At 37.9% G+C, this 22,659-nt stretch overlaps 3 protein-coding genes across 5 annotated transcripts; 2 read left to right on the top strand and 1 right to left on the bottom strand.

The window, feature by feature from the left end:
• The first annotated feature begins 716 nt into the window (after positions 1–716).
• LOC113671325 (N-acetylglucosamine-6-phosphate deacetylase) lies at positions 717–9,379 on the top strand. The gene is made up of 10 exons (XM_089191050.1): positions 717–835; positions 1,013–1,230; positions 1,790–1,929; positions 2,337–2,391; positions 2,733–2,948; positions 3,571–3,659; positions 3,971–4,109; positions 4,535–4,664; positions 7,104–7,150; positions 7,866–9,379. Exons 2-10 carry the CDS (start codon positions 1,014–1,016, stop codon positions 8,135–8,137), a joined length of 1,305 nt encoding a protein of 434 aa, XP_089047176.1. The 5' UTR covers positions 717–835; position 1,013; the 3' UTR covers positions 8,138–9,379.
• On the bottom strand, positions 8,689–17,120 carry LOC113671326 (ankyrin repeat, SAM and basic leucine zipper domain-containing protein 1). The gene is made up of 14 exons (XM_089191049.1): positions 16,575–17,120; positions 15,763–15,893; positions 15,503–15,625; positions 14,709–14,826; positions 14,316–14,427; positions 14,064–14,198; positions 13,857–13,936; positions 13,275–13,301; positions 12,452–12,524; positions 11,730–11,786; positions 11,025–11,137; positions 10,808–10,928; positions 10,144–10,248; positions 8,689–10,001 (listed from the first exon to the last, which is right to left on the bottom strand). The coding sequence occupies exons 1-14, from the start codon at positions 16,988–16,990 to the stop codon at positions 9,843–9,845; spliced, it is 1,770 nt and encodes a 589-aa protein (XP_089047175.1). The 5' UTR covers positions 16,991–17,120; the 3' UTR covers positions 8,689–9,842.
• On the top strand, positions 17,045–21,678 carry LOC149034963 (3-hydroxyacyl-CoA dehydrogenase type-2-like). Of its 3 annotated transcripts, none has more exons than XM_089191052.1 (4): positions 17,045–17,338; positions 17,960–18,121; positions 19,456–19,693; positions 20,562–21,678. In XM_089191052.1, the coding sequence occupies exons 1-4, from the start codon at positions 17,045–17,047 to the stop codon at positions 20,681–20,683; spliced, it is 816 nt and encodes a 271-aa protein (XP_089047178.1). In that variant the 3' UTR covers positions 20,684–21,678. The 3 variants fall into 3 exon arrangements, with proteins under 3 accessions (XP_089047178.1, XP_089047177.1, XP_089047179.1); XM_089191051.1 differs by having other exon boundaries at positions 20,238–21,678; XM_089191053.1 differs by lacking the exon at positions 17,960–18,121 and having other exon boundaries at positions 20,238–21,678.
• Positions 21,679–22,659: the final 981 nt, after the last annotated feature.

Genomic DNA, 22,659 nt, shown 5'->3' with positions numbered 1-22,659 from the left:
CAGTCACATCGATGAACTAACAAAGAAAGTCGCTTCTGACATTGGGGCTATAAAACGAATAAGGCACCTTGTCCTTCAAGCGACTTTGCTTCTAATATATCAAGCTCTGATCACAGCCACATTTTGACTGTACTATTGTAATATTGTTTGGGGAAACTGCGGGATAACTTTGCAGAACAAAGGAACAGAAACCACAAGACAGAGCAGGCCGTGTTTTGACGTATTCAAATTATGACGCTGATGCTGGTCATTTGTTTGAGCTCCTGAGATGGAAAAACCAAGCTTCCCAGCAGCAAATTTAAAGAGCCATAATGGTTTTTAAGTCTCTGCACGGTTTAGCTCCAGATTATTTATGTTCTAAATTTGAAAGACGAGAAACTGCGTAGAACCTAAGAGACTCTGAGAATAAGCTTAATGTTCTTTTGCCACGCACAAACTATTACAAAAATAACTTTAGCTATAGTGGCGTCACCCTTTGGAACAGACTTCCTCGTGACGTAAGACAAGCAGAGTCCCTTGGGTTATTTAAGTGTTTAATTAAAGAAGTACGTTCAAGCACGGCATTCGTGGAAAGCAGCTTTAGTTAGGTTTGTACTTTAAGTATAGTTTTTATAGTATCTTAGCCATTTAATGCATGTTTATGTATTTAAATGTTTTTATGGCTGATGAGTTGTCCGTGGGTAAATAAAGATTATCTATCTATCTCCTACCCAAGCCCCTGCTCGTCACTAGTCTCAACTGCAATGTAACAGGTTTCTGCTTCATGATTTCACGTGGATTAATCAGTCGCATCTGATATTTTCAATGTTTTCCAGAGTTCGAGCTCCTTCCACAGGTATTTAACGTATTTTAAAAGAATATCATGTACCTGGAATTCACTAAGCGAAGATTTCATTGTTGTGCACTGATTTTAGCCCTATTAATGAGCTTTCGATCCGAGATGAGTAAATGAATTAAATCCCAATTTCAACCCAGGAGCAGATGTTTTTACACGCTTTTTTTTTTCACACAGTATGAAAAGGCGGCATGAGGGTGAAACAAAATTGTACCAGTTCAAGAACTGCCGTTTACTGAGAGACAGTAAATTAATTGAAGAAGACCTTTGGGTGAGAGACGGCAAGATTATTGATCCACGAGATGTATTTTGGGGAGGGAAAGTTCTCGCCGATGTTCAAATTGATTGTAACAGTTTAATCATAAGCCCAGGATTTATTGATCTCCAAATAAATGGTAAGTTCTCATTTTGTCTACATAACTTGAAACTGTTTTGCGATTGAGATGGTTGCAGCCTCTTACTAAGGGGAGAAGGGTAGGGGTTGTTCTTTTGCTCCGTCTTGAAACGTATCACGTTCATGTTGTTTGAAGGGGGTTGGGTTTGTGTTTGTGGAGGCTGTATAGGCACTTAACCTTTACACCCTAACGTCAGTGTTCATATTCTCCATACTGTTCTCTGTACATTTACAAAGGTGCTGACAAGGAGAATTTGTCGAACAATCAAGAGTTTCTTCAGTTGATGATCATTTCTTTTATTCTCATGACATTATAATGTGTGATTCAGTGGTAATATTGTAGAGAGAAATTTGATGCTGGTCACTCTTAGGTGTTTTAGGGTTTAGACTCCACATTGACCTTGTAGGGTTCCTCAGATCCCCAAGGTAGAAAGAGAATCTTCCAGCAGACCATGATTTCTCTTACAGCATGATGGAGCACTGCCTCTGCTTATGTTTGTCTATGTATACATAGGAGACAATGAAGCCTTGTATTTTCTTCAATATTTGTTACATTCAAGGTGGATTTGGAGTTGATTTCTCTTCTGATCCCGATAAGTTGGAGGAAGGTTTGAAGACTGTTTCCAAAGGTTTGTTACAACATGGTGTAACATCTTACTGTCCTACAATTGTCACATCATCGCAAGCAAGTTACAATGAGGTAAATAATATCCTATTATGGAATAGCAACATGCACACTTAAAGCCCTGTCCTGTTACAGCTTATCATGGTTTCTGTTGCATGGAGTGACAGGAAATATTACATGTTCTTGAAGTGTTGCTTTCTTCTCTAGGAAAATGTAGCCATATCAGAAGCTAATAAATCCTTAACCCTTCAACTCCCAGATCAAATTTTTACTTCTCTTCACTGTCAACCATATAATTCTCATGATGTTAGTTCAGAGAATTTAGTATTGGATCAGCCAATTATCCCCTAATTGATATTTCTCTTTATTCTCATCACTTATCTGGTCAGTATTTTATTGATATTATAAGGAGAAATTCTGTCTTGGTCACTCATGGGAGTTAAAGGGTTAAAATGCTTTGTGGAACTTTCATTTGTCCCCAGATTTTGAAGAAGATAAAACGAACCCCAGGTGGAGTTCATGGTGCAGAAGTATTAGGTGAGAATTACCTAATAATGATAACAATATCAATAATGATGAAACTGATAGTTTTGATAAATATCATGATGGTGATAATTTGACAATGGAGATGTAGATGATAATGCAATCATTATAGTTGTGCAGGGAATGACATTTATGACAGCTGCGGTAATGGTGATGATGATGATAATCATGAGGATAGTGACTGTAAACCTTGAGACGGAACAGTAGTAGTGTGTTGACTAAATCAGCAATCCTTGTATGATTGTGGTCATTTTGTAGTTAATTCGAACACCATGATGATCACAGATGAATTAAAAGGGTTAAAGAAACTCAGTTGTTAATCATCATAATCGCAGGTGCCCATTTGGAAGGTCCATTCATAAATCCTGAAATGAAAGGAGCTCACAAAGAACATCTGATGAGGCAGATCAGCACCAAAGGAGCCCAAGAAATCGAGGACTTTTATAGCTCATTAGATCATGTGAGCATCATAACAATAGCTCCCGAACTGGCTGGGGAAAGTATGGAGTCCATACAACAGTTAGTAAAGAGGAACATTGTGGTATCAATAGGTGAATTTTAGAAACAACTTTTCCTGTTTTATCAATGGAAAAAAGAATATGACCTTGTAATCTACCAGGCTGTGTAATCAAGTATAGGGGACCTGACTGCTTTTAAAAAGCCACTTGATTATTCCGACAGGCAGCTTTTATTTTTTTGCTCTAGATAGAGTACATTATTACTATCCTAGGTGTTGCAATCATCTTGTATTTTCTACCAAAATTTTTGTTCTCCAAAAGTTTTCATTTAAAGGAGGAATCCACTGTCAGTACTGTGTTCAATCATTACTAACCATTACTTGAAATGTGGGAGAGGCTAATATCAGCAGACTGGACTGTGGAGGGGAGGAGGGTGGGGGGGGGGGTTCAAAAGGTCCAGGTTTGAGTCCTTAGCAGGTCATTTATTATGGTTTTGGGAAAGACACTTAACTCACAGAGACCCTCTCCACCCAGGAGTAACAATGGGTCCTGGCAAACTATCAAGGATACCTGATAAAATGCTTGGGGGTAGCATTCAGTGCTATGGAAACAAGGATATCAAACTGTGGCAGTATGAGCTGTTAATGCATGCTTAAGAGCAGACTTTACCTTTACATTTGTTGCTCAAAACAGTTGAGATTTCCTATCTTTGCAGGTCACTCTGCAGCAAACCTGTCCATTGCAGAGAAAGCAGCAGACAATGGTGCTACATTTATCACTCATCTATTCAATGCCATGTTGCCAGTAAGTATTGTGTTAGCAGGTCAGAAGGTCAGTAGGTCAGAAGGTCAGAAGGTCAACAGACTTTACTCAAGCCAATTAAATGAAGAGCCCCTTATTGATCACATAAAATTTTCAGGGGGGTTGAACCTTCTGTCTTTATGGAAATCAAGGTGAATTTGAGAAAATTAATATACAAGGACAGTAGCCCCTTGAGTACTATAATTTGATCTGAAACAGAACAATAAAACCACAATAAGGCAAATTAGGTCTGTCATCCTGTATTTTATTGTAATATATAATGTAGAACCTATGACTATAACTTTTGATTTTAGTTCCATCACAGAGATCCTGGAATTGTAGGACTTCTCACAAGTTACGATATCCCTAAACCCATATTCTATGGACTTATAGCTGATGGAATTCACACACATCCAACAGCCACAAGAATAGCACACAGATCACATCCTAATGGTATGGAAGAGTTCTGTAGCCTTACCAGTCTCCCGCTTTGAAAAGGGGGTTAATTTCTTAAGAAACTATGGTGCTGTGTCAGTAGCACCTCATTTACAGGTGTACTGGGGACCAAGGAGAGAAGAACAAAGATCATTATTTTCCAGGAAAAACTTATTCCTTGACTGTAATGGCTTCTGTTGCAGTGATGTTGTGATTGGTTCTCATACAATTTTGAAAAGCATATCTTTCTGCGAAACCTGTTGGAAGCATCCTTTTCTGATGCAACTGATGTCATACTCCACCCATGCAATAAACTTGTTCTTGAATACCTCACATCATTTGATATGTAATATACATTAGATCCTTCCCCTTTCTCTTTCAAACTTTCACAAACAAAAAAGCTTGTGCATTTGGTAATCTTGTTTTCTTTTTTTCTCAAACAGGACTTGTTTTAGTCACTGATGCTATTGCTGCCCTTGGACTTCCTCCAGGATTACACAAGCTCGGCCCAATGCAAGTCGAGATAAATCATGAAAAAGCCACCTTAAAAGGAACTAACACGCTTGCAGGAAGGTATAGTCTATAGACACTATGCTACACCCTATGGGAACCAATTTCACTAGGACTATTTGGGCACCTGGGCTGGGTGAGGAAGTCAGAACTCCCCTCCTCACCCTTCACACTGATTCCTGTTTATCTGTGCCTTTTTTTTTTTTTTTACATTATTTCATCTAAAGTATTTTACACCTTTGCACTCTCTCCTCCAATCAGCCCCTCCTGCCCTGGCAGAATTACTAGTTCCTTTCACAGTAATACAAAACAAGATAATCCTCTTTGTAATAAGTTAGAATGCTCATCCACCCTAACATTAGCATGCATATTCCCCATACTGTTGTTAATACATTTCCTAAAGTGTTGACGAAGAGAATTTGTTTAACAGTGGAGAGCTGAGCCAACGTGTAGCTGTACCCTCCTCCCCCCCGCGCGCAAGGTGAAACGGAAGCGATCGAACTTTTACGCCAACGTGACACTAATCTTATAGCGGGGAGGGGATGGTACGGCTAAAGGTAGGCTATCGAGAGTAGCTAGCCTACGTGTAGCTGTACCCTCCCCCTGCAAGGTGAAACGAATGCGAGGGAATGTCCACGCAAACCCGACACTAATCGTGTTCCGTGAGGTCACTCTAATTTATGCAAAACAATGTCACTTGCTAATATTTTTTTACGAAGTGGCACGTGTTAGCGTAAAGGTTATCGAGATAAACAACTACATTGAAGTGAATTTATTTTCCATTTTTCTGGTAAATTTGCAATTTAGCGACCGAGTTCAAATATATACTTGGATTGAATAAGAAGAGAACAATGTTCGATTAGCATTGCGCATCCACTCGGTTTCTGCATGCATTTGTAAACAGTGCCACGGTCGCCGAAAAAAGTTGGATCATTTGCCGCAGAATCTTAAGGTTTTAACAGATTTCGTAAAGAGATAGTTACGCTGCAAGCGTGAAGAAAGAGCGAGTCTTTTCTCAGTTGAAAGAATCGCTGCAAAAAAATACAAGCTTTAATTTAATAGCTTCGCAGCACCGTTCGCAAAGAGACCGAAAGGTGGAGGTGGACAATCCTCCTGGTCCAAGTTCATTAAGATAGTGCACCTAGTTTTCTGTGAGAGCTTTAACGGGCGGCACAACTAACATAGTGACCGGTTCATCTAGTAGTTACGAAAACGAAGACCTAAGACCATCAACGAAAACGAAGAGCCATTACGAAAACGAAGAGCCATTACGAAAACGAAGAGCCATTACGAAAACGAAGAGCCATTACGAAAACGAAGAGCCATTACGAAAACGAAGAGCCATTACGAAAACGAAGAGCCATTACGAAAACGAAGAGCCATTACGAAAACGAAGAGCCATTACGAAAACGAAGACCCCCTGCGAAAACGAAGACTCATTACGAAATCCCCCCACCTACGAAAACGAAGACCTATCACGAAAACGAAGACATATTACTAAAACAAGTCCAAAAGAGGTTGGTATTACCATTGTGTACAAAGATTATGTTCATGAGACACACTGCGAAAACGAAGATCCTTACAGAAATCTTGAATTCTGAATTTGGCACGTCTGCAATTTTATCCGAAATATTTCAACAGTAGAGCCCCATGAAGCCTTCAATGGGACTACTTTAAAGCTATAACGACTACTACTCTACTGTTGATCTTCGTTTTCGTGGGGGGGGGGGGGGGGGGTCTTCGTTTTCGTAATGGGTCTTCGTTTTCGTAGGGGGTTTAGGTCTTCGTTTTTGTAAGTACCTCTAGAGAAGAAAGGCGATCGATCACTGGCGCTGCTTAAGATATTAAAAATTTTCCATAGCCAGTTGGTAACGAAACGGAGGCAGTGTTACCTTCGAAAAACATATCTATGGCTTTCTGCTGTTCTTCTTGAAATGTCTATATCCCAAAAGTCGCGCAAATTTGCCTTGAAACTTCGTAGATCGCTGTTTTCTGAAAAGTTGACCATATACGCGTTTTGTTCACTTGTTTGTTACTATGAAAACAAATTACCAAATCTAGCCAATCAGAATTGACGAAAGAATCGACAAAAAGGGGTTAACCGAAAAAAGGCACTATATTTTATTGCAAAAAGAGAAACGTCACCGAACATGGGTAGTGTCAGGTTTGCGTAGAATTTGCCTCACCTCCGTTTCACCTTAGCGGGGAGGGGATGGTACGGCTACACGTAGGCTATCGAGAGCTTCTTTAATTGATGAACATTTCCCCTGTTCCTGTGACCTTAATATTTGTTTCAAGTGTGACATTGTAAGAAGAAATTACACGCTAGTCACTCTTATAGGTCACAAGGTGGAAAGAACAATGCACAATCATTGTGTTTGATGATCAAAGCTCTCCTTTATGACAAGGAAAGCTTTTCAAGGGTGTAAGTGACATCTGAAGACCTTTCTATGTCTGTTACTCACTATGTGAACAAGATGATATTAAATGTGTTTATTTTAGCATTGCATCAATGGATGTCTGCATTCAGAGATTCAGAAAAATGTCAGGTGAGCACCTGTTGTCTTCAGTTGAGTGTAGGTAATAAAACATGAGTTCAAGTGCAATTCGGTGGAAATAAGCACAAGTAAATTTTTCAAAGACAACAAAATTGCACGAGACCGTTGGGCTTAAATAAAAGTGCTTATTTACACCAAATTATACGTACAGGAAATCATGTTATTACTTATTTATCATTTAAATGAAAAAAGCATCACAATAGTCAAGACAGAATTTTTACAACACGTTTACACTATTTGTAATATCCACCCTTTACACGTTTGCACGCATGCTACATGAAAAATGGACTCGTTTTCAGCGTCATTTTTTCGTGTGCGTTATTAACCTGTTTACAGAAGTTCACAATTTCCACTGTTTCAATCATTTGCTTGCTGGATGATGAATTAAGCAATACACTTTAATCACCTCTAGGAACCAAAAAGTACAAAACTCACTGTGGCAGCAAAGTATCATTTCCAAGCCCTCTAACCCCAAGGACTGACCCAAAAAGAATTTTACAATATCCATACATTCCCAAATTAAGATGTAATTAGAAGGAAAAGAATTCCACAATGGCAAATTGTTTGATTTTCCTTCAAATTCTCAGAGTGCAAACTATGAAAAAAAAAAAAAAAAAAGAAAAAAAAAGCAGTTGGTGAGTAGAAGTTGTATTTAAATCTTGAGAGTGAAAGGTTAAAGGAATCCTCTTCTTTCAAAATGTTTCAGGCTGCAGCGCAGTGGAAGCACTTGAGGGTGCTACTCTACACCCTGCCCAGGTGCTGGGGATTGAACAAAGGAAAGGCACCTTGAACTACAAATCTGATGCAGACTTAGTCTTCCTGGATGAAGACCTCAATGTGCATGCTACATTTATTGCTGGTCAGCCAGTATGGCTGCATAAGGAAGGTTTAGTGACTGGTGTCATGAAACTGAACTACAACATGATGGGGAGTAAATCAAAAAGAGTGTCAATTTCTGGACTGAGCATTCACATCTAAGATAAGTCCTTCAAATTTGAACTCAACCCTTTGACAAAATAAGCAAATAAGCACTATGAATTTGCCACCAAATGTTATAAAAAGAAAAAAATCGGTGTGAAACTGTTACCCAAATCCTAACAAATTGTTTTCCAATTTTGATTTTATTATAAGAAGATCTAAAACTATACTTAAATGAATTTGACAAAGTATATTTTTAAAAGAAAAGATTATTCTGAAAGCAGTTGCTCAGCAAATAATTTTCTAAATATTGTGGTCAAAAACATGCAATATCCAGCCTCACTGCCATCTTTCTAAGATGCAGAGCTGGATCAATAGGCATAAAATCTGATATCTTTTAGTCCATTCGGAGTATGGTTATAACAGCATCTGAACTATGGTGCTAACCCAACTGCCTTCCCAAAAAGTAATGTCTAATAACTTATTGATTTTCAAAATTGCACCCCAAAAGAACAAATGCCTTTCTGAATTGCATTCCTAAAATGACTCTAAATCATATTCTCAAATGCTGCAAATGTAATTAATACACACAAAAAAGTTACACAACTAGCCACTGAAACGAAGAATTACTTGTAATTTTTCCCAACTTTCTGTAAATTTATATTACAAAGGAATAATCATTCTCATTTATTCCTAATTTTTGTCTGTGCCATCTTAATAAACAAAAAACTGTTCTCATTTTAATAATTAAGCAACAATATTTCATGCATAATTTGAAGAACAAGAAATGTATATACAAATATTAAAAGCATCTTTATTGTGAAAAGGAAAGTTTAGGGATGATCCCTTCAAACAGCTGTTTCTAAAGGGCTTGTGAAGTTATGGAGGTTTCCCAGAAAGAAAATTTTCAAAATTGTATGAGAACCAAATCAGAGGGAAGCTTGTTCATTGAAGTTTCTTCCTTATCTGCATTTATTTACAGTTGCAAAACAGGAATAGTTATTCTCTAACACTTTGAATTAAAGACAATCCAGATAACCCAACTCTCTTGTAACAGTAATAATTAATACTTTAATTTAATGGGAAATGTGAAAGGGAGTGGTGATAATTTTCAAGTAGTTTGGTAATCTTGAAGCACAGTATGAAATAAATATTCAAATATAGTTTTTGATCAGAGAGACAAAAATTCAATGATCTGGAGCCTAATTCTTCTTTAAACCCTAAGAGTGACCAGCATCTAATTTCTCCTCACAGTAATACTGCTGAATCATTTGTTAAGAGAATAAAGGAAATGATCACCAACTTTGCTTTGATTGTTAAATTAATTCTCCTTGTTAATCCCAAAGGAAATTATGGAGAAGATGGATACTGATGTTAAAGTGTAAAGGGTTGACAGAACAAGACATTAACCCTCTAACTCCCAGAAGTGATTAACATGAAACTTCTCCCTACAATATCCATACATTCTTCAGCAAACAGGTGATGAGAATATTCAAACTTATCTCGTAGAGGCTGCTATCTTGATCTAGCACCAAGTTCTCAAAACTAATTTACAAGGAAATGTGTAGCAGCTACAGGGGAGAATTAACAATTAGATCTTGGGAGTTAAAAGGTTAAGTAACATTCTACTGATGAACTGTGTGAATCTCCACATACAAGAAAGTTGAGGTGGAACCAGCCACTTGATCAAAATGAAGCAGAGCAATAAAAAAAAGCAACAGCCTTTACAATACACCATGATGTTGAGTCATCAATGTACTGAACTTTATGTCATATGCTGTGCCTTGTGAAACAAAAATGCACCCAGTGCAACAATTGCCACTCCTGCCACAAGTAAAGAGCCACTTCTTAGAGAAGATTGGGTTCCTTGTGGTTTCTCATCAGTTATCAGGTCTGGACTTGTGTTGCACACCTTACACTTGATCTGCCAATGGCAAAATAATGACTCTAAATGACTCTGTATGTTGGAAGATAAAATATTTTGAACAATATTCTGCAACTTGCATTACACGGAATAAGGGGTGCCAAAGACTCCTAACATAATCATAAAGTTATCCATCACATACCTTGGAAATTCTTGTCTTCACAGTGTTGAGTTCTTCATTTAAACTTTCAACAGTGTCCACAGCCTCCTTAGAGTACATTTCCATTCCCTCAGCTTCTGTAACATCCTGAAAATGACAGGAAAATTAAGAATTCATACCCACAATCTTGCAGGTGTAACATTTTGCTGAGTTGTTATCAATGACACTTCAATTGTGTTTCTGAGGAGAGTGCAACTTAATCTTAAGGAGCCTTTTGCAAGCCCAAAGTGATGTTTGTCATGGTTTGAGTTCCTAATCTGTGCCAGCTAACAATTATAAAGGATAATTACCACAAGTAATTAAGTAAGTAGTTTTAAAAACTTTACTTTTTAGAAAAGCCTTTTATAATTAATATTAGCTGTCTTAAGTGTTAATGTTTAAGTTTTTTTTTTTTTTTTTTTTTTTTTCTTGTAGGCGCCTTTGAACAGTAGGATACTGGCGCGGTATAAATCTTTTATTATTATTATTATTATTATTAAAAAGACATAGAAACTCAAAGGAAAAAAGGGCACTCTTCAGGTGACAAAGGCATGTTCTATTGGTACCACTTCTGGTTCCCCAAAATAAACTTCCAACCACTGAAAAGACTTTGGAAAAAAACATTGTGGTCACTGATTACACCAACTTACACTAAAGTTGATTATACCTGCACAAATTCCAGAGGTTCTTTTATGGTATTTAAGTGTTTCTGTACATATGAAACACTGCTCCTGACAAACGCCAAATGTCTTGACACATTGGCCAAAATGACTGTCACTTCTGAGGCACTATAAGATTGAAAAGGTAAACAATTTATGATTTGACAGGCCTCACCGAGATGACACACCTACTCCAAGACGTCAGAACAGAAAAGAAGATTCCACCTTAAAATATGTTTTTCCTTTGACTGTAAGCTGGTCACATCCCACTCCTTCTTGTGAACATCTCTTATGGAATCTAATATCTTTGTTCGCACACCCACTTGAGTAATTCCCATCTATTACGAGCAAAATAACAAAAAGTGGTTCGACTTTTTACAAATCCAAACAGACGGCATCTCAATCAAGGATTGCAAAACAAAAGGCAAAGTGGTCACAGCAGCCAATCAGATCAAAGGAAATATTACAAAGAATCCAAGATACCATACGAAAACATTAACATGGGATAAATAAGTTGCAATTGGTTTTTGTTTTGCTCTTGATGTTTGCAGTGATGATGCAACTCCTTGAAGTCAATCACAGGAAAAAGTGAAGCAACACCAAAACAATCTCAGATTTTCCCCACTTATTTAAAAATCAATCTTAGTGTGTTACTCTAATAGACATAGTAGCAAGGAATGCCAGAGTCAAAAACAAGACAAACAGGTTTGAGTTTAAAGTAGCACATTTGTCTTGCACTTTGGCAAGACAGGCTATTCTGGCAGAGTTTCCCTCTACCCAGAACAGTTATTCACCGTCAGGAAAACCAACAGAGAGATTTGGTGTAGAAACAAATGGAAAAAAATGATGCAATATTTTTCCAATCATGATCAATGCAATCATCAGTATTTTAAATAATTTATATTCTACATGTATAGAGCCCATTCACACCTGGTCAAGCTCCTTTTCAGTCAGATTAAGGAATTCCTCAAAAGTTATCTTGTGTTCCTAAACAAAAGGAAAATGATTCAGACACGACTGTCAGCCTGCTAACTGACCCAATGACTAAGGAGTGGCCATGGATGTATGAGGGATTTATCTGCTTGATAAATGTTTTGTGAGTAGAGGGACTGACTGACAAAAATCACTGAGGATGGCTCATTGACAGAAGGAACTGAAGGACTGAAGGACTGAAGGACAAACGGACTGAAAGACTGATGCAATGTTGGACTGTGAAAGTAACTGCTGACTAACTGACTGATCAACTGATTGACCCATATACAGACTGATGGAATAAAGGAGTGATAGAATGACTGACTGACCAACTGACTGATTGACTGACACAGTGTGATTAGATTAGGAACTCAAACCATGACTACAGACTGCAGCAGACCAGCAGATTGATTCAGTAGCATATTTTCCTGGCATGTATAATACACACTTAATTTTATGAAAATAACCCTCAGAATCACGGTGCATATTTTACATGGTTCCTGTTGTTTGTCACACACATACTAATTTACATACAACATTAAAAAAAACAACAACAATAAGTATGTCAGTCCCTCTGTCAGTCAAACAACAAACTTCCTAAACATTGAAATGATGGATAACATGCAACTAACCAACAACCAGACTGACTGACAGACAGACAGACAGAGTATTATTTTTACCTGAAATACTGGCAATAAATGTGTCAACTCCAGGCCACACAAGAACATTTCAAGGTCATTATACCTCATTGAACTGCAATCAAATGAAACAAGATCACCATGACACCTATATTTCATTGATCAAAACTAAAACAAACTTCTCAAATGTGATTGGTCATCACTAGCCTGATTTGAGCACTAATAAGACAGTGTACAATCATGTCATGCTTGTAATTGGACAGTGAAATAGGACAGTTCATGTGTCATGCCTATGTAAGTGGACAGTACAGGTCATGAGCATGTGCTGTTGTCTCATATTTTGCCAAGTTAAGTGTTGATATTTTTATGAAAACATGCAACCAATGTCTAGTTTCTTTCTCAAATTTTTTCATAGTTTTGATTAATTGGTAACAGGACTTCGTGTCATCCAATTCTGTCTGTAATCATACTTGTGATTAAAAAATTGAACTCCCACTTTGCATTCATCTGATTTTGTTAATCACTCATATCATAAGAGACAGCATTGGACTCCACTTGGTCCTATTACCATTATTAATCAAAAGGTATTCCATGGAGCTGCTTTCAGGAAGAACACAGGGCATATACCAAATGTACAAAACATTGAGCAAATGACATGCACTGAGAAAAAAACCCCAAATTTTTATTTTTACCATACTTAGATTTTTAAGATTTTTTTTTCTTTTAAGTTGTTTTTCCATCCAATCGTACTTTAAAAAAGTTTCTAACCATAATTCTACAACAATCACATCAATTAGAGAAAACATCAATTGTGGCAAACATTACTGAAAATAGCCTTTTAAACTACTAAATATTTGGCAATTACCTGGAGCTATCCTCACTTACATGAACTCTGCAAAAAGATCGAAAAAAACAATAATAAGGCTTAAGAACTACATGTAGTTAACACAACACAGTACTTCCATCCATAATTTGCCCTACAGTTCAAGAACTTCAGTCAACCTGTCTTAAGCAGCACCATAATTAGGCAGGCACCCTGCATTAAGCAGATGTTCATAAAGTGGTCAATAATGGCATAAAACGACATTTTCATCCTTTCATTATTAATAATACCCCTATTCTGTGGAACCTGTATAAAGTGGTTAATCAGTATTTGGTGGTCAGTCACCAAGACATTCCTAGTGAGTGATGGCTTAATACATGTTTGACTGTAATAATTATTATTATAAGTTCAATTATGCCATCAACACAGTGCTTCTAAGGGTATTGGTAATGTAAGGATAAATTCTTTTTCAGCAATCCCTGGGGATGAACCAAAAAGAGTTACGTTGTATAACACTGTTAAACATTTTCAAGATTACTCCTAATCCAGGCTTAATGCCTCATAGTAAAACACAAAAACCAATTAATTTATTTCCCATGAAAGAAGCCAACAGAGTGTCCTTACTTTGAAGATGCTACTGGTTGTGGAGCCACTTCACTGGGCGGCTGCTTCCCACTTGCAGCTAAAGAAAGCATATCTGCAACCTGATAAATGTGAGACATTTCTGCATGTGCGTCAAGCATGTGTCATCAATCTACATCTGATTGTAATGATTGGTTTAAAAAATGGAATCTTTAAGCAGATTTCATGAAAAAACTTCTGGTTACTAACCCGATGATGCTCACTGGAGTAGGCAAGATCACTTGGTGCCTGGCCATCGTTGGAGTATATCTTAGGGTCTGCTCCATGCTCCAATAAAATGCGCACAACTCTACCATGACCTCGATTAGCAGCCCATGACAAGGACTAAAAAACAAAATAATTGACATTCAGTGTGGTTTAAAGAGGTTTAGCTATCTTCCAAGATACCAATACCAAATTATGTTTCTGGAGCTCATGAAATCCTCTTTAACAGCAACTCACCGTCCAGCCTCGCATGTCCTGTTTGTTAATCTCTGCGTCATGATCCAGTAGCACTTCACAGACTGTGACTCTTCCTTCCCTTGCAGCATACATCAGGGGCGACATTCGAAATCTAGTTTAATAAAAAATTCCACATCTTTCTGCTCACCTCATGCCTACATTTAGTAGCTTTTTTCACAGTATTATATATGCCTTATTAACCAAGCAGAAAGTCAAGATGGCTGGATATTAGCTGAGTTATTTTTTTTTTGTACTTCTATGGGCCAAGACAAAGGCATGCTCCATAAAAACACAAAAAAAAAAATAACAAGGCAATAACCAGTATCTTGACCAAACACAGCTCTGCCAGTTATATAATGAGAGAAGATACTGGAGTTTGATAAGCCCACTTACTTGTCATATACATTGACTCTGGCATTCCTTTCCACCAACAACTCCACACATGTCAGGACCTGGTCCTCTGGCTTATTCCCAGGAACAGCACATACTGCCATCAGAACAGTGTACATCTCTGAATACAAGCATGAAAGGAAAATGTTAATAAGCCTGCACAACCTAACATCAGTATGCATATTCTCCATACTGTTCTCTATACATTTCCTAAGGTGCTGACCATGAGAATCCATTGCAGGTCAGCAATATGTGTACCACATGTTCAATGCATACTAGCTTGGACTGGCAGATGATTCCGTGATCTTAACTCTTAACTTTTTAACTCCTAAGAGTGACAAGCATCTTATTTCTCCTCACAACATCACCTCTGATTCACATATTCAGGTCTTAGGAATAAAGGAAATGATCATCAAGTAAAAAAGCTTGTGATTTCGTAGAAAAGGTTGTGGTTAATCATCATGGTGAATAACACTAAAAGCTAAGTTTTTCATTTGTCTCACGATGTAGTCACATGTGATGTAGATCATGACGTTTTGCCTGCATACTGCTAGTCTTCTTCAGGCGATGAAGTCGACCGGTTATACATGATCTCATAAAGCATGATGCTCTGCTGTGATTAGTTTTTTTTCAATGTTAATATTGATGATTACCTTTTATAAAGCTTGTGATTGTTAAACAAATTCTCCTTGTCAGCACCTTAGGAAATGTATACAGAACAGTATGGAGAATATGGATACCAATGTTAGAGTGTAAAGAGTTGACTGAGAAACTTTCACCAACCAAACCGTTATTACCTTTCTGAAAGTTTACATTAGCCCCTTTATTAGCAAGAAGTTCCACCATATCTGGCAAGGCTAAACTAGCGGCTAGCATCAATGGAGTCCATCCTGATTTGAGCTGAACATCTACATCAATTCCTATTTTCAGAAAAAAAAAAAAACAAACAAAGCCATTTAGCCTCAAGAGCTGCAGAATGGTATCTAGAATGGATATGATCAAAGGGTAGAGATATTCTTTACAACTACCACAGAAATAAGCCATAACTGCATCTCACCATTGTCCAGATATTTTTGAACAGCAGCAGTATTTCCTCTCACAACTGCTACTCGCAAATCCTCCACAGCTAACAAGGCAGCAGCTTTCTTAGCCTCTGCTTCTTTTAAATTGTTTGATGAGAAATTACTCCTAAAAAAGTAAAGACTTTTGATTAAAATTATAAGCTGTAGCCAAAATTCCCCATGGTTACTCTCAAAGAAGAAGAAAGTCACTCCAAAGCAGATTTCTTCGAAAATATTGTCAAGTATCGGTGATTTTACCATTGGTCTTCCACTAACCTGTTTGCTTGCCATAGGTTAACCTTCCCAGGGGGAGTAGGGGGGATAATAATATTGTACATGCAATAGTTGCAGAGAAGGTCACATATTCACACCAAAACAACACAAATCTCCTCAAGAAATGCACATCAGAAAGATTGAAGGCCAGTGGACAGTTTCATATAAGTACTCCGAAAAGTAAGACCAAACTAACCTCAAAAACAAAAATTTTCAATGGAAAGAAACAACAACAACACGTACTGCCTCAAAATATCAAAAGAATAGGCAAATTAGCCCCAATTTTACCATGGGTGTTGGTAGAGGCTCATGCCAATTTCCAGGTAATGTATGATACTTTGTATTCTCCAAACTGTTCTCTATACTTTCCTTTTGGTGCTGACAAGGAGAATTTGTTTAAAATCAAGAGCTTCTTTAGTTGGTGACCATTTTCTTTATATCATATGATCTATCACTCTTAAGAGGGCTGAAGTGTTAATAACAAACATAACAAGGGTGGAGGAACTCTTAGAAATATCTATGACAGTATATAAACCTTCTAGATGATTTTCCTTTGCGGTTAGCTAACAAATATGGCCTTGAAAATCCCCCACGTCCTCTCCCTCTCTGTAACAGGTGCCCTCGACCTCTGCCTACTCCAGATCTGTCAGACATTGAGTTTAAACTAATCTCATTTTGTTGGCTGTCGTTATTTGTAATTGATGTCTTATTAATTTTGGCTGGCGTCGTTTTCATTGACCTCGCCTGAACAGTATTAAAGTCAAGCTCGTCACCGTCTTCATCGTCAAATTCTTCGCCTGCAGGAATCATAGGGAAGTTGTTTTGTGTATGATCTTTCCTGTTTATGTCACCATTTGTAACGCCGAAATTACTGTTCGTGTTGTGAACAGTGCCCATATAAAAGCCGTCATCGTCTGAGTCGGAATCCTCCGCTCCTGCAGGCAGATACATCTCAAAATACCTTCACTTTCGTAAGATGCAGAGAAAACTGGCTTCAAAAGACTAATGAAACCGTTTTGGCTCACTGTTCATGTAAAGATTTTTTGCTTTTCACGACAAGTTTTGCACACGTGCTTCGTGCGGTTCACCGCTGAGCGCTTGCTGGCGATTTCTAACATGGCGACGGTGCTTAAAGGTATCGCTTGCCTCGTCGCTGGAGGAGCTAATGGTTTAGGTCGAGCTACTGCGCAGAAATTGGTTCAGCAGGGCTGTAGAGTTGTAATAGCAGATCTACCATCGAGTGAAGGAGACAAAGTTGCTGGTGATCTTGGAGAGAAATGTGTATTTGTTCCCACTGATGTAAGGAGGAATTCTGCTCTAGTCTTCCAAAATGGGGCTGGATAGGGCCAGGTTGTGTAGAGGGAGGGGTAAGCCGGTAAGGGGTGGAGGGAGGGGAACATTGTATGCGACTACGCAGAAAGTGAACCTCGTGGATCAGCTTACGTGTCCAACTCTCTATGAAGTTCTAGGAGATAAAAACTTTAAGGATAGGTTCAAACAGTAGGGAGGCTTTCCCAGGGGAAATATATGAACATACGGTGTTGTAGGAGGGAGATTGGGTCGAGGCTGGCACGACACACCGAGCCTCGTCGATCTGTCCTGTACCAATCCCTCAGTATCTCAATCTCTTCTCATCAAGCGATCTTGCTTTGCATCCTAAGAAAACCAAGTTGCTTGCTCTCTACTACCCGCTTGCTTGCTTGCTGGAGAGAGGCAAGGGTCGCTTCAGCAAGCACTGCCTTTGTCAAGAATTGTCTCACAGAATTCCTTACTTCCTGGTGCTTACTAAAGCCAGGTTCTTTATCAGTCTTTCCATTTCACAATAATTCCGTGTAAAAAATTCATAAGTCTTAACTGCCAGAGTATTAAATCAGTGGAAAGTGGATTTTGCAAGTATAATTAGCCTTTTTGGTCTTCCAGGTTTCATCAGAATCTGATGTGAAGCAAGCCATTAAAACAGTTGTAAACAAGTGTGGTCCACTGCGTATTGCCGTGAATACCGCTGGTATAGTAAAACTAGCAAAAACTTTGTCAGACGAGGGTGAGGTCCACCCTCTTGATATTTTTGAAGAAATATCAAAGGTACTTTCAGTTTGGTTTTAATCCAAAGCAAATGACACTTAATAATCTTTTTTAATATAACATCAGTAAGACTATTGCATCAGTAAACATTCACCGTAGTGGGAGACAGTTTTTGAGGTGAAGATCAATGAACTTGATTCCATAAGCAGGGAAGGGGGGAACAGGCCAGTAATACCAGGTGACATTCAAATGCTTATTGAAATCCTTTCCTAGATTGGGTTTTGACAAACTAATGATTAAAGTCATCTTGGATTAAAATGTTGAGAAAGTGTGCACTTCAAAACAGCAGGTACCCTTTTAAGGTTTGACTCTGAATACTCTTGGTTAAGAGTCTTCTCTGCAATTTTTTTGGGAGGAATGATTCCCTTCTCCACACACAAGTGTGAAAGAGTTATCAGGAAATCCTGTTGAATATCATCCCTCGTGAGGGGACCAGGAATTCACCTGTTTGACTCATACAACAGGGACCACGCAGAGGGAGGGACTGGGGGGCTTTAGCCCCCCCCCCCCCGCTTTTTTGCAAGAATAAAAATAAATTAAACAAAAAATAATTTTAAAAAAAATTTTCCTTCATGCATTCTTCTTTAGCCCCCCCACTCGAAAACTTGCTGCGCAGTCCCTGTACAACAAAAATCTGGATAAATTCTAGGAGATTCCAGGGATGGGTGCATGGTTATACTTGTTATTGCTGTGTGCTTAGTTCTTCAAATATTAATGTAACCCCATTTCTAATAGAATGTACACCCAAAATGACTTTTCATCCAAGGATTAAGTCAACTTATATTACTCCTTGTGGGAGATTTTGTGGCTGTTAGTTACTCTACATTCTAGAAATCCTCTCAGAAATGGATGCCCTCATGTAATTCAAGAAAGACCCCTGATGTCAGAATTCCTGAAATGACAACCTCACATTGGGAACTTTTAAATATCAAGCCTGTTGGTGGCATATACCAAAGCAGGGTACCCCCCTCCCCTATTACTAGCAAGATGTGAGCTACTTCTATCAAGCATAAAAGTTTAGAAAACATTAGCAAGTTCAATTTTCTTTTGTGTCTTTCCAGGACACCCCCTCCCCCCCCCCACGATCCAATTTTGCTCAAAACTGAAAAAAGACCGAACTGTTTGTGTACATAATTGGTCTTCAACATAGACAAATGAATGGGGGAAGGGGTGGGGGCTATTTTGGACAAGAAAGTTATCCTCAATGAATGGCAAGAAATGTTTGACCTAATATAGCTGATGTGCACAACCTTTCCAAAACTCTTTTTTGCTGATCAAAAGCTTGTGAAACTTTTTTATTACCCACTACCTACTCTCAGAAATGTTACTTGCAGATCAACTTGACGGGAACATTCAATGTGACTCGGCTTGCAGCGCAACAAATGGCTACAAATGAACCTGATGAGGGTGGGGAGAGAGGAGTAATTATTAACACCTCCAGTGTTCATGCCTATGATGGACAGTCAGGAAAAGTGGCATATTCAGCATCAAAAGGAGCCATTAACTCTATGACACTTCCTTTAGCGAGAGATCTGGGACGGCATGGTATAAGAGTGAATACAATTGCACCAGGTATATGAATTGAATTTCTCTGAAAACTTGTGTAAAGCAATTACCATCCAAGGCTAAATGACTGTAAAATGAGTTCGTGTGGGAAAAACCGTGTTTGAATAACTCATATTGTAAAGCGCTGGACTGCCATGCAGGAGGTCGAGGGTTCAGGCCCCAGACCGGACCAACATACAGGGTCTTAAATTAATTCACTATGACATTGACAAATGATTAGACGTTCTAATCTTCTGTGATAAGGACCATGAACCAGAGGCCTCGTCTTCTGTATCTTCTCTTTACTGGTTAGCAGAGGGCGTTAAAGAACCCTGACACTTCTCACAAATTGTGGGAAACGTAGCTCCCCGGCTTGTTATTATTAACACAGGACCCCATTTGAACCAACTTTGAAGCTGAACTGGGCCAGTGGTATCCACGGGTTTGAATCCCGTCGAAGCCTGAAGTTTTCGGGTTTTATTTCTTCTGCAATTTCTTAAATTGCAGAACCGTTGAGAGGTTATTGTCAGTGCACGACAAATTGAATTGACACTTTCTTTTCAAAAACCAGGAATGTTCTTAACTCCAATGTTAACCAAATCAAGACCAGAACCATCAGAACAACAGAAAATGGCTCAGATAGTTCCATTTCCCAAGCGCATTGGAGACCCAGCGGAGTTTGCGCAGCTTGTACAAACAATCATTGAAAATAAAATGATTAATGGTGAAGTTATTCGGATTGATGGCGGCGTGAGAATGCCATGATTACGAAGGAAATTTCAAAATTTTCGCGGACCTCTGCGTTCAAAACGGAAAGGTTGTCACTTACCTCATTAACTTTTTCAGTTGCGAGTTACTTGAGAAGATTCTAATGAAAGGCTTGTTTTCAATATAGGTACTTGTAATTACGACGAGAGTTTAAAGTTCGCAAGCTCGACATCACTGAAAGAAGTTAAGTGCACGGCCATGACCACAAAAACGTGGGCTTTTATTTTTTGGAACTTTATCTTCTATTGAAGGTTTTCGGATTCAGTCGCAAGCTGAAGATCACTTTCGAGAAATAAACCTTTGATTCCCAAATCTTATTGTTAATTCTCCCCTCTGGTTGCTACACTTTTCCTTAGAAACTATTTACGAGAATTTGGTGTTAAATCATGATAACAACTTCTACCGGATAAGTTGGAATTTTCTCATTACCAATTTGGTGTACAATGTTCGGATAGTATAAGGTGGAGTGACTTGTTAATCACTTTTGGGAGTTAGAGGGTTAAGTATACGGAGATGACCCTATAAACGTGGGTTCTTGTTTTAAAAAATCCGGAAATTAGTTGCTACCGATGATAAGCTAGAAAAAAAAATGCCCACCCTCCCCTCCCCCCCCCAAAAAGAAAAACGTCGACACAGTAGCGATTTTGAAATGGTGTTTATAGAATAAAGAACGAGGTCTTCCTTTTAAGATTAGAACTAGAACATTGATTTTAAGGAACCCCACAATATAGCTTGTATTTATCAACAAAATACAAAAGTAAAGCAATTGTTTTCTCTTCTGACATTCTCTTCTGAAACATACAATACATATTCATGGTGTAGATAGTCTAGAAGAGGAAATTAATAATATTCAAAATAGACAGGAATGTCAGACTATGGAATATGATATACAATTTATTTGCTGTTCACTTAAAATTACTGAAACTGAAAGGAAACGCATCATGAGAAAACAGAAAAAAACGTATGTATGGCAGCATGGAACCTGTTGCCAGTTGGTGTATTCAGTATTGTTTTCTGTATTGCCAATTATTCAATCTGTTTTAGCCCAGTTGCTTTGCAAAGCAGTGGTCTTAATGATAATTACTGGAGATTTTATCTTAACTTGAGCATGTCATGAACAAAATAATAGAGAAACATGTTTCATACATTTGTACAAGGCCATTCAGATTGATGAGTGGGATAACATCATGATTATTAATAATTGAAAAAAATAAACAAGTTTCTGGCTGAAACAAATTTTGGCAGTTGTGTTAATGTGTATGTACTCATGCCTTCAATGTTATTTATTTTGCAAATAAAGCAAGCTACCTAAAGTATCAAACTTAAAGTATTCTTTTGGTAGAGAGGCCTGTGGTTGTGGACAGAGGTTTTCTGCAAGTATTTACTCTTTGTCGATAATCTAGTAGAGGAAATTAATAATATTATTCAAAATAAACAGGAATGTCTGACTATGGAATATTATATACAATTTATCTGCTATTCATGTAAAATTACTAAAATTGAAAGGAAACAGGGGTCTAATTTAGGACCACTTTTGTTTATAATTTATATGAATACAGCTCCTAAAGCTATACACTCAAGCACCACTGTACAACTGTATGCTGATGATATAAAATGCTTCAGAATCATAGATAACACCAATGATGTTCAACAACTACAAAGTGACCTGTCAAATCTTAATGATTGGTCAGCTGATCACTTCATGGAGTTTAATTCAAAGAAATGCAAATACCTTGCAATCATAAGGAAAAAGAATATTGTCGATTCAACCTATACACTTCATGGCTCGCAGATTATGTCAGTTACAACTGAGAAAGACCTTGGTGTGCATGTTTCTACCAAGTTATCTTGAAATAATCACATTGACATCATCATCAGTAAAGCCAACAAGATGCTGAGCATGATCAAAAGAACTTTAACCAATGTATGTGATCAGAAAACATTGATAATTTTATACAAATCACTTGTTCAATCACAGTTGGATTATGCTTCACAGGTCTGGTCACCCTACACTAAAGAAAAGATTACTACGCTTGAGCGTGTACAAAGATGTGCAACTAAATTTATCCTGAAAACTGACTTAAGTTATCCTGAGAGACTTGTCAAACTGAAACTTTTACCTTTAGAATATAGAAGAGAGATATTGGATCTTTGTTTTTTCTTTAAGTGCATGGAAGGTTATATTGATTTCAATGTTTTGTCATATGTAACTTTTGAGACACCCA

Source organism: Pocillopora damicornis, chromosome 13 (assembly GCF_964200805.1).
Source record: "Pocillopora damicornis chromosome 13, jaPocDami1.2, whole genome shotgun sequence".
NCBI lineage: Eukaryota > Metazoa > Cnidaria > Anthozoa > Scleractinia > Pocilloporidae > Pocillopora > Pocillopora damicornis.
The sequence above is the reverse complement of the archived record's forward strand: the minus strand, read 5'-3'. Positions and strand labels throughout refer to the sequence as shown.

Bases quoted from the DNA above. Each gene is read 5' to 3' on its own strand.
- LOC113671325 (XM_089191050.1), top strand. From the start codon at position 1,014: ATGAAAAGGCGGCATGAGGGTGAAACAAAATTGTACCAGTTCAAGAAC. The intron at 1,930-2,336 runs GTAAATAATATC...ATTTGTCCCCAG, and splicing joins CGCAAGCAAGTTACAATGAG to ATTTTGAAGAAGATAAAACG. The intron at 2,392-2,732 runs GTGAGAATTACC...TCATAATCGCAG, and splicing joins TCATGGTGCAGAAGTATTAG to GTGCCCATTTGGAAGGTCCA.
- LOC113671326 (XM_089191049.1), bottom strand. From the start codon at position 16,990: ATGTATCTGCCTGCAGGAGCGGAGGATTCCGACTCAGACGATGACGGC. The intron at 14,428-14,708 runs GTAAGTGGGCTT...TTATTAAACTAG, and splicing joins AGAGTCAATGTATATGACAA to ATTTCGAATGTCGCCCCTGA. The intron at 11,787-12,451 runs GTAAAAATAATA...CCTTTTGTTTAG, and splicing joins ATTTATTGCCAGTATTTCAG to GAACACAAGATAACTTTTGA.
- LOC149034963 (XM_089191051.1), top strand. From the start codon at position 17,045: ATGAAACCGTTTTGGCTCACTGTTCATGTAAAGATTTTTTGCTTTTCA. The intron at 17,339-17,959 runs GTAAGGAGGAAT...TTGGTCTTCCAG, and splicing joins GTGTATTTGTTCCCACTGAT to GTTTCATCAGAATCTGATGT. The intron at 19,694-20,237 runs GTATATGAATTG...TTCAAAAACCAG, and splicing joins AGTGAATACAATTGCACCAG to GAATGTTCTTAACTCCAATG.